General features: G+C 47.9%; 1 protein-coding gene across 11 annotated transcripts in view; it reads right to left on the bottom strand.

Moving 5' to 3' along the window:
- The window catches only part of DOCK3 (dedicator of cytokinesis 3), a 585,647-nt gene that overhangs the window by 254,348 nt on the left and 315,813 nt on the right, over positions 1-15,486 (bottom strand). For all 11 annotated transcript variants that reach the window (XM_073352483.2, XM_073352491.2, XM_073352484.2 and 8 more), the window contains exon 7: positions 13,640-13,724. In XM_073352483.2, coding sequence (XP_073208584.1) covers positions 13,640-13,724 — 85 coding nt within the window. The remainder of the gene's footprint in view (positions 1-13,639; positions 13,725-15,486) is intronic.

Raw genomic sequence — 15,486 nt, 5'->3', positions numbered from 1 at the left:
CATTGGTATGGGAGGTCTTATGCTTCAGATGATTGATGGTACTGGTGAGTGGCCAACTGACAGTGTCGGTACTTCCCTGATTAGTAATGGAACTGACAGTACTGGTGATTCCGGATCTATGTCGACAGCAATGTCCTCCATGGAAGCATATATAACCCCTGAAACAAGAGTGGACCAGGCTTCTTTCCCTCAGCAGCACCAGTGGTGCTGCCTTTACTGCGGTTCTATTTAGTACTGATGACTCCTTCTCTCTCCACATTGGTATCAATGGTGTAGGAGGCCTTGCTTTCACATTGGTACCAATAGTGTCCACAGCCTTCTTTCTCTCACTGATACCAAGGATGGCCCTGATTCTTTAGCTAAGGCCAGTTTTGAGGTGCTCTTGCCTTTGTTACCGGGAAACCAGTACAGTGCTCATTGTAAGTTCCTGACACTCCCATACTAGGGCATGGAGTCTCACCCAATTTAGACAGTTTTGGAGAGGAGGTCCTCTTTTTGGATAAGGACTTGGAGGGGTTCTCTCACATTTCTTCTGAGAGTGCTTGCTCTTACCCTCCTCATGCCTTTGTTTGGCAGAGTCCTTAGCCCTGCTCGAGTGATCCCTGGAGCCCGAGATCACTATGCTTTGAGGGACACTTGGTGTTTCTGCCTGATGCACAGGGGGTCTGACAGGCCACAATTGGACTAGGAACTCATAGCCTGTATTCATGAGCTTGATGGGTTCAGCTCAGAAAGGACCAGTAGGAATATGGGTTTCCCCATGTAATAGAAGCACGTCATGGTTGCTACTGACTGGGAAAGCCCAGCCATTCAGATCTTAAATCCTGGGATCCTGGATATACTGGGCACTGCATACAGGTGAATGTTAGGGTGAGAGAAACTCTCAAGACTACTAAATTACACTAACTATAAAAATGATCTAAAAACAGATTTTAAAAACTATTTACAGTTATCTACAAGTTTTGAATCAGAAAGCTAGCTAACGCTTTGGACACTGAAGAGGTTCCACCTCAAACCATGGGTGATAGAAAGGAACTGAAAGGGACTCCACACTGTCACTTATGCCCTCAGTTCAGAAAACTGCAGGTGCAGACCAAATGACACTGCTAGAAAATGTCTTCTGGTCTCAGACACATGGAGTACATGCGCACCTGGAGTGGAATATACATAGGGACCATCACTGGAAGAAGAACAATGAAACACCATACAGTAACTCCTCACTTAACATTGTCCCAGTTAACCTTTCATTATTAGGTTGCTGATGTATTAGAGAACATACCTCTTTAAAGTCCTGCAATGTTCTCTTATAATATTGTTTGGCTCTCCCTGCTCCACCTTCCCAGCATTCCAGCTGGGGAACGGGCAAGCCCCCGTGTCCCGACCCTGCTACACCTCTGCCTCAACCAAGCTTCACAATCATCATTGGTGAGTGCAATATTAAATTGTTTGTTTAAAATTATTTAAAACTTATACTGTATATGTATATAATGTCTTTTGTCTGGCAAAAAAAAATTCCCTGGAACCTAACTCCCCCTATTTACATTAATTCTTATGGGGAAATTGGATTTGCTTAACATTGTTTCACTTAAAGTTGCATTTTTCAAGAACATAACTAGGACATTAAGTGAGGAGTTACTGTACATAAGCTGCAAAGACATGCATACCCAGATAGGACACTTAAAACTAAATAAAAGCCACATCATACAAAAACTTTTAAATCCACACATTTTGCTAATGAAATTAATGTAATGATCAGGGTTTATATAACATGCCTTCATTTCACACTATTTATAGATGGAAAAGACCTGTTAAATCCCCTGATCTGTTTTTTTGCCAGTACATTACCGTTCCCTGTTGTACTATTTTCCATTTATGTAAATGTGGAAAGCAATAAGGATCCCATGAATATATAGGTGCTGGAACTAGGGGTGCTGCTGCACCCTCTGGATTGAAGTGATTTCCATCATATAAAGGGTTTACAGTATGGTTCAGTGGTTCTCAGCACCTCCACTATATAAATTGTTCCAGCACCCTTGCATGAATACTCTCAGAAGACTATTCCACAGACTAAGAGATCTTATTGCAGGGCTTGACAAGCCAATTAAAGCTTTGTTGTTGACAAGTATGAAACTTTCCCTGATGAGCGATTCTCATCAGTTTCTGCAGAATCTATTTTTTTATTTAAACAAAAAATAAGTTTTTTGCCTTTTAGGTTGTACAGATAGCCTGCCAAATGTAAACTGAACATGACCTGACAGCAGTCTAGCTGAATCTGCAATCTAAAACAACACAGATGTATAAACTGACTAAGGGCCAAGTCCTGATCCCAACACATCACATGAGCTGCAAGCTGTGCTCTGGGAAGTTCCTTCAGAGCCAAGGTGGGAGAAGGAATCATTTACTCTGGACTATTTTGTGGTAGTGGAGTTGCTCTCTGGCTGCTACTCCAGCCTTATGGCTAGAATAAACTATGAGCAATTTGCCACAAATTTAGCTCAAGGGGAATAGCCAATGGATCCACGTACTAGCAGATTCACTGCTCTTTCTCTTAAATACTGCTGTGCAGGAATGTGCAGGGCATCCTTACAGAATGTGGAGTGCAGAAGGTGCACATCCCCTAACTCAGCGGTCTTCTTTTAAGGGTCGCACCCCACCGAACCCAGGGTCATTCTCCCCGCCCCCCCAGCTTTCCCTGAGGTGGTGCGGGGATGCTGTGGGAGGGGAAGGATGTGGCCAGAGGCAGGAGAGTAGCCACAGCCAGGCTGTGGTGGAGGCCACTAGCTGGGTCCACAGCCAGGTGCAGATCCACTCCTGACCTTGCCCCCAGCGTCAGCCCCGGGCCAGGAATGGAGCCACGTCCAGCGGCCGGACCGGGGCAGAGCTGGGGGCATAGGAGCCGGAACGAGGGGTAATGGGGGTGCTGCCGCACACCCTCACTTGAAATAGTTTCCATTAAATACAGGGTTTACAGTTTGGTGTAATGGGTCTCAGCAGCCCCACTATAAAAATTGTTCCGGCACCCTTGGCTGGGGGCGGAGATGGGCTGAGTGGTGCTCCCTCCCCTTCCCTGTGGGGGTTGGCATGGGGCCCCACTGAAGCCCCCTGGTTGGTCCTCCTTGGCCCCCTGGGGGGACCCGCCCCACACATTGGAGACCTCTGTCCTAAGTGCCACCCTCTGCACGGCTGAACCATATTAGTTTTACTACAAGCGTCTTACACTGTCACAAGAGGAGGAAGCAGGCTTTGCCTAAGATGGGTGTAAATAACCTCCAAGTTAATCAGGATATCAAAAAGCTTAATCTATAACCTGAGACACTAGTGTGCTGGAGCAAGGCCACTCAAATTTCACTGTACCAGAAGACTCAAGTGTTGGATTTTTAACCTCGAAAACTCCCACTGGAATTTCACATTGTAACTGAATCAATGTCTCTGCCAGGACAATAGAACCTTAGTTACATTAATCAATTTAAACATTCATTATGTCACACATATTCAAATTAAGAAAGATACTTTGAATGAAGTGCAAGGAAATCAAGCAAGTCATAAAGTTAAAATCTGTATGAGGTGTTTTCTGAGTCATGTAAGGTTTGATATGAAGCCTGTACTAATACTTTTTAATACAGGGCACAGAGACCCTGTACAGTCTCTGGCAAATGAGAAGTTAATCGTAAAAAACAGTGATGCATAATGGAAAGCCTCAGTATTTCCCTTGCATAGAGAAATGGATTTACAAACTATGACAACACCTTGAAAAGGGTGGCACAGACAAATCTTTACAGATTTTAAGTTTCTGAAAACATATGGTCTTTATTTCTTTCCATGTATGAACAACAATCTACCGTTACATGATGAAATCTCTGTATGACGCTTCCAGTTGACAATGTCTTCATTCATAGAATGCTCAGTGGACTATCCCCTCTTCTCCTTTGCTTCTTGCTTTCTTCTTTTCTTGCTGCCAATTCATTCCTTCTTTCTGGGAACTGATCCTCTATTCATTGGACTAATTGTATATTTTTATAGTTCTAAAATCTAAATTTAAGTACGGTAAATCTAAAAGCCATTGAAAACTTTAAATTGGGAAATAAAAATATTTGCCTGAGATAGCTTATCCCTGGCACTCATAAAAATAGTTATGACAAACATTTACTATTTTCTTTGGAATGTACTAGATTGCATTTTAGGTATTTTCAAATATTTTACTGGGGTGAGGGGCTCCCCTGACAGAGAATATCTTTTGCTTTGTGTTTGTATAGCACCTACTACAATTGAGTCCTGGTCCATGACTAGGGCTTCTAGGTTCTACAGTAATACAAATAATAAATAATAGTAATGTCTTCACCAACCCCCTTTCAAATTACACAAGCAGTTCCTGATATTACAGCTTAGCAAAGGGATATTATTTAGGGGTTCTCCCTTCCAGCCCTACTGTTCAGCTTGTCATCCTCGGACCAAGGTTGGACCCCACTATTCAGGATGGTAATATTTGAGAAGTTTAATTCTCTTATCAGTCACTTTATTTGGGAAGATGGGTATTAAAATGTTGTGGTCCTAGAGAGAGGGGAGAACTTGGGTTCCCTTATTTTAAACTGTGTTATTGAGTCTACAACTCAGTACTTCCATAGTCCACCAAACAGTTATTTAGGCCTGTGAAATTGTAGTTTTACTTCATTGTACGTATCAGCGTATCAATGCCTAAAAATGCTGAAAGTCTGAACTCCTTGAAATGAAGAAATTTTTATAAAACAAATACCGAAGTTCAACATTCTACTATATTATCAATCTACTTTATAACATACTATACCAGAGGTGGGCAAACTACGGCCCGTGAGCCGTTTTAAGCCGACCAACGAGCTCATGCTGGGGAGCAGGGTCTGGGGCTTGCCCCGCACCAGCGCTCTAGCGAGGGTGCTGGGTCGGGGGGCCACACCACGCAGCTTGGCTCTGCTCCAGTGCTCCGGCCAGGGTAGTAGGTCTAGGGCTGCTCCACGTGGCTCCCGGAAGCCGCAGCATGGCCCCACTCCGGCTCCTACATGCTCCAATAGCCCCCTCCGGTGCTCCAATGGGAGCTGCAGAGGCAGTGCCTGTGGATGGGGCAGCGTGCAGAGCTACCTGGCCGCACCTCTGCATAGGACCGGAGAAGGGACATGCCACTGCTTCTGGGAGCTGCTTGAGGTAAATGCTACTCAAGCCCCTACCCCAGCCCTGGTCCCCCTCTCCCCCTCCCACCCTCCAAAGCCCTCGGTCCCAGCATGGAGCACCCTCCTGCACCTCTAAATTCCTCATCTCCAGCCCCACCCCAGAGCCTTCACCCCCAACCAGGGCCCTCACCCCCTCCCACACGCCAACCCCAATTCTGTGAGCATTCATGGTCCGCCATACAAAAAATGGTTACTTACTTTCTCGTAAATGTTGTTCACATCCATTCCACATTAGGTGTGCGTGTGCTGCGTGCATGAGAGTCAGAAACTTTTCCCCTTAGCAGCTCCCGTAGGGGCCCCCCGAGTAGCGCCACAGCGCCATGCATATATACCCCTATCGGCCTGACCCCCTCCAGTTCCTTCTTGCTGGCGACTCTGACAGAGGGATAGGAGGGTGGGTGATAGAATGGACATGAACAACACATCTCGAAGAATAACAGTTACGAGAAAGTAAGTAACCGTTTTTTCCTCTTTGAGTGCTTGTTCACGTCCATTCCACATAAGGTGGATCACAAGCTTACCTCTGAAGGAGGGTAGGAGTCACAGAACAACTGCTTGGAGGACTGCTCTGCCAACTGCCGTGTCCTCTCTGGCCTGCTGGTTGACCGCATAGTGGGTCATGAAGGTGTGCAGCGAGGACCAGGTGGCTGCTCTGCAGATCTCCTGGATCGGGACCTGTGCCAGGAACGCCGTGGAAGTCGCTTGCGCCCTGGTCGAGTGGGCCGTGACCGCCGGGGCCGGAACACCTGCGAGCTAATAGCACGGATGCAGCTTTTAATCCAAGATGAAATCTGCTACGCTGACACTGGGAGACCTTTCATTCTCTCGGCTACAGCTACAAACAACTGCGTGGATTTGTGAAAGGGCTTGGTGCACTCCAAATAGAATGCCAGCGCTCGATGCACATCCAGCGTGTGCAAGCTGCGGTGACTCGGGTCCATACGGGGTTTCGGGAAGAACACCGGCAGACAAATGTTCTGGCTCAAATGGAATTGGGAGACCACCTTATGGAGGAACTTGAGGTGCTGCCGGAGCTGCACCTTGTCCTTGTGAAATACTGAATATGGTGGCTCAGAGGTGAGGGCCCTCAGTTCGGACACCCTTCTGGCCGAGGTAATGGCAACTAGAAATGCCACCTTCCAGGAAAGGTAGAGGAAAGAACAGGAAGCGAGGGGCTTGAAAGGGGGTCCCATGAGTTTAGAGAGGACCAGGTTAAGGTTCCATGGAGGGACTGGGGGGTGGAAGTACAGAAACACCCTCTCCAACCCTTTAAGGAAACGTCCCACCATTGGGTGGGAGAACACTGAGCCCCCCGAGAACCCCGGATGGAAGGCGGAGATGGCCGCCAGGTATACTCTGAATGAGGACAGGGTTAGCCCTTGCTGCTTGAGGTGCAGGAGGTACTCCAGCATGGCCTGCACTGGGCCTGGCATGGCCGCACCTGTCAGGGTTCACACCAACACGAGAACCTTTTCCACTTGGCCATATAGATCGCCCTCGTAGAGGCCTTTCTACTGCCAAGCAGAATCTGCTGCATGGGAAGGGAGCACTGGTTCTCCAGGGTGTTTAGCCACAGAGCCTTCACACTGTTAGGTGCAGTGACTGTAGGTTGGGGTGAAGAAGCTGCCTGACGTCCTGTATAATGAGGTCCCGGTGTAGGAGCAGGACTATTGAGGCCTCCACGGACAGCTCTAGGAGAGATGTGTACCAGTGCTGGCGGGCCCAGGCTGGGGCGATGAGGATCACCGCTGCCCTGTCCCTGCGCACCTTGAGTAGGACCTTGTGTACCAAGGGGAGCAGGGGGAAGGCATACATCAAGGCCCCCTCCATAGGATCGCAAACACGTCCGTGAGTGAGCCTGGGCTGCAGCCCTGGAACGAACAGAACCGCGGGCACTGGACGCTGGCCCTGGTGGCAAACAGGTGTACCCAGGGAAACCCCCACCTGCGGAAGAGCGAAAGCATGACGTCTGCCCTGAGCGTCCACTCGTACATGCGGTATGACCTGCTGAGGGAGTCCGCCAGCTCGTTTTGTACCCCGGGAGATAGGATGTCTCGAGGTGAATTGCGTGGGCTATGCAAAGATCCCAGAGGAGGAGAGCCTCGCGACAGAGTGGAGAGGAACGAGCCCCGCCCTGTTTGTTTATATAAAACATGGCAGTAGTGTTGTCTGGCAGGCGAGACGAACCGCCCTGAGCTCCTTCACATTGATATGGAGCAGCCACTCTGCTCCAGACCACAACCCCTGCATCATGAGGTCCTCCCGGTGAGCCCCCCATCCGTGGTCTGACGCATCCGTCACCAGCATCAGGTCCAGTTGTGGGGCGGCAAAGGGGATGCCTTCACAAACCACAGGCTGGGACTGCCACCATAGCAGGGACTCCAGCACATCCCTTGGGGCTGCCACTACCAAGTCCAGGGGGACCCTGCCTGGGCGGTACACCCGAGCGAGCCATGCCTGCAGAGTCCTGAGTCTCAGTCTGGCATGCCTGACCACGTGCGTGCATGCTGCCATGTGGCCCTGCAGCCGCAGGCAGCACCTGGCCATTGTTGGAAACTGGCGCAGGGAGGCCACTGCTTGCTGGATAGCCCAGAATCGGGATACTGGAAGGTTTGCCCTGGCCTGCACTGCGTCCAGGACCGCCCCTATGAATTCCACTTTCTCTGTGGGTACAAGCGTGGACTCGGGAACGTTGATCAGGAGCCCCAGCTCGCGGAACAATTTCAGGGCCACCTCCACATGGCCCCACACTTCTGCCTTGGATCGGCCCACCAGGAGCCAGCTGTTGAGGTATGAGTACACCCTGATTCTCTTCCTCAGTAAGAAGGCTGCCGCCACCACCACCATGCACTTCGTGAATACCTGTGGGGCCGCAGCTAGACCGAACGGGAGAACCGCAAACTGGTAATGTTCTTGGCCCACAGTGAAGTGTAGGAACCACCGATGTGCTGGGTGGATGGCAATATGAAAGTACGCATCCTTCATGTCGAGGGTAGTGTACCAGTCCCCCGGATCCAGGGAAGGGATGATGGTGCCCAGAGAAAACATGTGGAACCAGGCCTTGACCAGGAACTTGTTGAGCCCACACAGGTCTAGGATGGGACGAAGGCCCCCTTTGGCCTTGGGGATGAGGAAGTACCGGGAGTAAAACCCCTTCTCCTTAGGCTGTGCGACACCGCCTTTACCGCCTCTAGCAGCGAGCGGACTTCCTTCTCTAGGAGATGCTCATGAGAGGGGTCCTTGAAGAGGGACGGGGAAGGAGGGTGGCAAACTGCAGTGAGTACCCGTTCTGCACCGTGTGTAAGACCCAACGGTCTGATGTAATGGTGAACCATGCACGGGAGAAAGGGGACAGGCGGTTCAGGAAACAAAGGGACGGATCCGGTGACTGGTCTGGTATGCTGTCCTCAAGCGCACCTTCAAAAGCCTGACTCAGTGCCCGGCTGGGGTTTGTGCTGGCCTTGTTTCTGGCCCAGCACATTATTGTTACTGTTGTTGTTGCGCCGTCCTGTTATTCCTGCCTTGCCTACGGTAAGGGTCATGCCTATGGCGAGGCTGGTACTGGTGTTGAGGGGGAGGCTGCAGCTTAAAGGGATTCCTCTGCGTCGCCAGGGTGTGCATACCCAGTGACTTAAGTGTAACTCGAGAGTCCTTAAGGCTGTGCAGCCTTGCGTCTGTCTGGTCCAAGAAGGGCCCAGACCCTTCAAAGCGGAGGTCCTGGAGTGTATTCTGGACCTCAGGCAGCAGGCCTGACTCCTGGAGCATGCTGAGTGCCTCATAACCACCCCTGACGTGATTGTTCTAGCTGCTGCGTCTGCTGAATCCAGGGAGGCCTGGAGAGAGGTCTTGGCTACTGCCTTGCTCTCATCCACTAGGGCCGTGAACTCCTGTTGGGAACCTTGCCGGAGGTTGTCCTTAAACTTCCCCACAACCGCCCACGAGTTGAAATTGTGCCTGTTGAGGATGGCCTGCTGGTTTGCAGTCCTCAACTGAAGGCCCCCAGATGAGTACACCTTTCTGCCAAAAAGGTCCATGCGTTTTGCCTCCTTGGCCTTAGGGGCCGTTTACTGCTGAGACCACTAGGGAGCATGGACTTGGGTGGCAGAACAGGAACTCATAGCCCTTAGATGGGGCAAAGTCCTTCGGCCGTTGGAGCGCTGGAGGCCGGGGTCTGCCATAAGGCCTTATAGTTGGACTGAATGGTCTTAATAAGTAGGAGCACTATTCTGGATGGACCTTTGGGGCTCAGAATGTCCACCATGGGGTCCTCAACCATCTCCTCGGCCTGCAACCGCAAGTTCTGGGTGACCCTGCGCAGCAACTCCTGGTGGGCTCTATGGTCTATTGGTGGAGGGCCGGACACCTCTGTACCTGCCACCGCCTCATCCGGGGATGACAAGGAGGTCAGCTGCTGCTCGACCCCATCGGGTTGGTGCTCCTGCTCCCCTTCTCCCGTGGGAGGGGTCTCTGGCTCAGGCCGGGAGTCCATGGGACGGCACCGGACTCAGTGCCGGTCTCTCCGGTTTATCCTGGGTGGATGCTGGAGGCCTGGATACTACTGCCTCCAGCACCGTCTGGCATCAGTGTGGGGACCGGGACCGCTGCACTGAGTAACTTGCCCTGGGCGGGGCCCCTTGACACTCCTGATAGGCCCAGGGGGTCCAGAAGGGCCAATGGCCTGGTGGCCCCAATTGGGATTGCCAGCCCACCTGAGGGGCCCTGCTGTCTGGGGCCTGGTGCGGGTAGCTATAGTGGCCAAAGTCAGCACCGGACTGCGGCGACGCCAATCGCGAAGGCTACGGCAGTGCCAACGATCTGTGCCAGCGGGAGAACGAGCGGCTCGTGGCTGAGCGGGAGCGGTACCGGTATACCCAGGACCGGGACCGGGATCTGGACCGGGACCGTCTGCGGGAGTCCTCTGGCAAGGGCCGTCTCAACTCCTCCTGGTGCCAGTCTCTGGGTAGTGCCGGAGAGCGGTGTGCACTTTCCGGTGCTTCCTCGTGCCTACCCACTCCCGCTGTTGCTACCTCCTTCTGGGCCACTGGCAACTGTGAGTCCACGGAGTTGGAGCTCGACCGGGACCAACTCCAGGAGCGGTGCTGGGACGGTGTCCTCAAGCGGCACACCGCTGCAGGCTTACCCCTCGACGGCACCCAAAGCGTGGGTGCCAGAGGTTTCTCCCCATACGGGAGGGGGCTTGCCACCGACAGCTCAATAAGGTCCTTTGCAGCCTCAAAGGTGCCAGGCGTGGAGGGCTGATCCGTTATGCCCTCGAGCCCATCGTCCGCACTGAGCTCACTTAGGTCTGGGCTCTGTGGGGCTTGTGCCGCCGGGACCGCTGGTGTCGGCGCCAGTACCACGGCCTTCCCGCTCTTATCGGTGCTCGGGACCTTGGGAGGCGCTGGCCTCCTGTGTGGGGAACGACCGCGCCTTCCTTTCGGCTGCACTGGGGGCCGCACCAAGGAGGACGAGCGGTGCCGGGGCCTAGTCTGGCGCTCTGGGGCAGACAGTTTACGGTGCTTGGCCGGTGCTGGGTCTCTCAATGGCTCCGGGGCACTATGCACCCAGGAAGCCTGAGCTGGCATTGGGTGCTCCGGGCACAGTGGCTGCAATGTGGCCTCCATCAACAGCTGCTTTAAATGGAAGTCTCTTTCTTTCCTTGTTCTTGGCTTAAATGCCTTGCTAATCCTACACCATTCAGTTTGATGTCCATCCCCCAGGCACCGTAGACACGAGTTGTGGGGCTCACTACCTGGCATAGGTTTGCGGCACGTGGCACAAGCCTTGAAGCTTTGGCCTGCGGCATGCCCTGCAGTCTGGGGCAGGTGCTGGAAGCCTCCAAGCACCTAATCACTTGAGTGTCCACAATAAAGGTATGCTAACTAACTGATAACAGCTACTCTAAAGGCTAAGGGACTGCTCTTCTACAAGAGAGAAAGAGAGGTTGTTCCAGCCGACATGGACGGTAAGAAGGAACTGGAGCGGGTCGGGCTGGCAGGGGTATATATGCAAGGCGCAGTGCTGCACTCGGGGGGCCCCGCCGGAAACCGCTAAGGGAAAAAGTTTTCGATGCTTGTGCACGCAGTGTGCACACCTAATGTGGAATGGACGTGAACAAGCACTCGAAGAAGAATTTCTATTCTCCGATGTGGCCCTTAGGCCAAAAAGTTTGCCCACCCCTGTACTATACTATCAGGAAAAGAGTATAAACATTTCCAGTGAAATGCACAGTATTTTTGCTTTGTTTAGTTTAGCGATATTGCCTCCATCCTTGTTTATGTTCACAATGAAATGGTTTTGTTTAAATTAATGTATTCCATAGTCCCTCATATCCAGCCTCTCCGTAAGTTCAAGTACCTGTAATACACATCATCTTGCTCAGGCAAAGAGGTATATTTTTAATGTGAGCCCCTTACTAAAAAACTGGCAGCTGACCTGTCACCAAATCCATCATAACATCTCTGTGGCATTTTGTGAATACGAAGAATAGAAATTTGCAATTTCATCAAATAGTAGCTCTCCTGAATTTACTGGACACATGCACAAATTCTTGATGGACTCCTTTCTCCAGAAGGTATATTTACTAGAGGAGGCCTAATGGTAATCAACTCTGTATCTTGCTACCAGTGTGATCTTACAACATCCAAAGAATGTCAACTGTTAGTATTTGCATCTAGTGTTTGATGAATACTGTTGCTGATTATTTGGTATTCAATTAAATGGTAAAAAAGTGGTTCTGTCCAATCCACAGCGCCTATTAAACAAAATTAATGCCCACTTAACATGATTTCAGGGAGTTGTAATCTTTTGCATGTTCTCAACTGATTAAGGACAGTCTGAGAGAAGCCCATGATGTATTCAACAGGACTAACAATGACGTGTGATTTTACATTCCCAAAGTAGGATTTTATTTATTCGTACAAGGCTATAGAGGTCAACCTGTTTTCCAGTCAGACCATGTTGTTATCGGTCAGTATGGCATTCTGAAACTTCTGCCTGGTGCATGGGGCTTTAAAGTGAGAAAAACAACAATTTGTGAGCAAGATACTAACAAACTGGGTGTTATGACAGATCCTGTAGTACTTCCTCACCTTATAGAACACTAGCAGGTCTTATAGCCACAGCATATAAATGGCAGATTTCTCTATATAATATCTGAAGCATAAATAAATAAAAATAAGGAAATAAATGAGTGGATAGGAATTGCTGCTGGGTCTGGAGTACTGACATGAGAATGGCAGAGACTATTGGATTATAATGTTATTGCTATAGCTCCACCTGATCGTTTTGTCTCTCTCTTCATGAAGTCCTAAAAGCCTTAAATTCAGTAGCTCCCCTACTGGTATGGTATGTCTCCACTGTAGCTGAAGGTGTAATTTCCATATCTGTGCTAGCTGCACAGAGTACAAGCCCTTCTGAAAACCTAGGTATGTACTCAGGATGGCTAGCCCATCCCACTACTAGTGCACCTGTGGCTACTATGCAATTGTTAGCAAGCTAGTTCAATGAGAGCTAATGCAGCTACATCTCCTAAACTGGAAATTACACCTCCAGTTCCAGTATAGACATACCCTAGTGCTTTTTCCACATGTGCCCAGATGAATGTGTCAAGCAAACAGATTAAACTGCAGATGGGCTGAAATCACATTCTAAGCCACCAGCTAGGTTTCGAAACCAATGCCAAGTTATTATTGATTCTCCAGAACTGGTTTGTATACTCCATTTATATTTTACTAGAGCTATTCAACATTCTTCTCTTTCCCAGCCCTTCTTTCTCCCCATTTTGCCAAATTTATAGAAAATTATGTCCTTCGAACAAAAAAATATGGGTTGTTTTAACTAACAAGTTAGAGTAATAAAGACAAATAAAGACAGTAACTACCAGAATAATCAATGAGTTAAAGAGATAAAAGAAATGCCAAATTTAAACTACAACGTAGTCAGTGAATCAAGAAAATAAAGGGAAAGAATAAAATTAACATAGCTAGTGTAATAAAATCTCACAGAAAAAGCCTCTTTTCCTATTGAAAAGCAGAACTTGATAAATCAAGCATGTTGTGGTACATATATGCCTAGTCTAGTGATCACACAGAGAAAAACACTTATTATAGACCACTCTCAGGAAAGAACCCTGACATCACTATTTACCTGATTTTTCATTTAAAAAAAAGTTCAGATTGAAAACAATGAGACTCTGTGATGCTGGAAGCTTTATAGAGTGATATGTAACAAACCCAGAAATACCCATCTTTCATAGCATCAGCTAAGGACGAGAATCAATCGCTCGACTTCTCCCCCACCAATATTAATAATGTTGGAAACAATAAAAAAATGATTTAATTCCCCCTCCCCTCACCCAAACAAGCAACATAAATAAGAAAAGGAAAATCTCTTCCCCGTGCTTATACACAAACAAAGGACTTTCACCTGAGGTTTCTTACCATTTTATAAAGATCTGAAATGCTGATCTGATCTGAATCCACCACCTCAAAGTCCTTCCGAGGAACTAGATCCAGGCCCAAATGTCTATGAAAGAGAAAGGCAGATGGAACAACTGTTAGTACATGCACTACTCTACATGCACACATAGGAACAATGACACTTGAACCTCTAAGGTGCATGCTATCCTTCAAGTACTGTTGGTTTTCAACATAGATAATCCTTTTAAATATAAAAATGAAAAACAAAAACAAGCAAAAACATAGGGTCAAGCTCCTCATATAGTGTAAATTAGCTGGCTCCACTAACTTCAATGGAGCTATCCCAACGTATATCAGCTGAGGATCTGGGCCACTATGTTGATGCAATGTGAGTTAATTTCACAAAAGTTAGGAAATTTAGAGTTAAGGTTCCCACCCACACAATTTCAGCAGGTTCTTTTGTTACATGATTAAACAACATATATAGAGTAACAAAGAATGTTCATGTATGTTTATATATTTTAAAAATAGTATTCAATTCAATTTACTTTTGCAGTCCAATTGGAGGAGGACTAGAAAAAAAATCACTTTCTTTCCATTTTAAGGTTTGCTTTGCCAACTAGTATATCACATTGTTTCAGTATTGAGTAATCTTTTAATAAAAGGCATACATGCAAGGAAACAGAGTAGGATGCTTTAGGAAATTCATTCTGAACGTCATGACTCTTATGCAACTAAAACCCAACCTTAACACTGAGTAATTTATTTATTTTGCAAAATAGGGTCCAGTGGTTTCAATGGGCTGAAAACTGTCATACTTGGCAAGCTGAGTCCCCTAGAGTGTAAGGCATTTCTCCGCATAGCTAAGGAAGCAGCATTGCTATGTTTTAGCTGTCAGCAGCATCCAGAATGGCCGACTGGGGCATTTGGCTATGAGGCACAAAACTCACTCCCAATGAATCAGGCAGGACTCAAGAGATTTTTTTTTATGGTCCTAAATTATCTATTCACAGAAGCACTGTACAGCCCTCTTTCATTTATACCATTGGAAGACAGTTGTTAAAAAGTGCTATAATTTTTAAAAAACTACTGCAGATAGGCAAACTACAATTTTCAAACCCTCATATCTTTGCCAGATACAATTAGATTTACACCAGGACATTAAAGGCAATCTTCCTTCCAGGTATTACCTGTCAAACGTCAATTTCTACCCTAAGCACACTTTGGAGCTAATCATGTTAAAAATGGTGGCACAATTTATTTATGCTTTTTAATAATAGGAAATGTATATTTTTCACCACTGTCTTCATTCTCAAAAATGGCTAACCTGTTTTTGCTGAAACTTACCAAATATATTTCACCTTTGTACAGGCCAAAAGATGAAAAATGTTGACCTTCATTAACAACTGAAAATGGGGGTTTAGGCAATCTTAAAATGTGCTGCCACTAGAGTGCCAGACATAATCAATGATACAGTGTTTATATTTTAAGTATAATATGCATTGATGTCAGCATGTAGAAATTATGGCGACTAGTGTTGGGACGGTGCCAAATTATTATTGTAAATTGCTGTATTTGATATGAATCAATGTAGTAAACATGAGTTTATTATGGCTGGGTATGTCTGAATTTGCTAGAGGATTCTGGGAGCAGGGTACTCTTAGCATCAGATAGTTGGTATGGAAATTTACTGAAAGTGCTGGAATTGGTTAATCAAAGGCTCTATCTGTGTGTGTGGGTTTCAACATGGAACTTTGAAACATATCAGCTGATGGCCAGCTCACAAAAGTAAATATGTAGAAGACACGGGATCAGTGAGCTTCGTACAGGCCGATCTGGGTCAAAATGACCCTTTAGGATGGCATCGC

Source organism: Lepidochelys kempii, chromosome 7, assembly GCF_965140285.1.
Source record: "Lepidochelys kempii isolate rLepKem1 chromosome 7, rLepKem1.hap1, whole genome shotgun sequence".
NCBI classification, from domain to species: domain Eukaryota; kingdom Metazoa; phylum Chordata; order Testudines; family Cheloniidae; genus Lepidochelys; species Lepidochelys kempii.
This window is presented reverse-complemented; position numbering and strand designations above follow the sequence as displayed.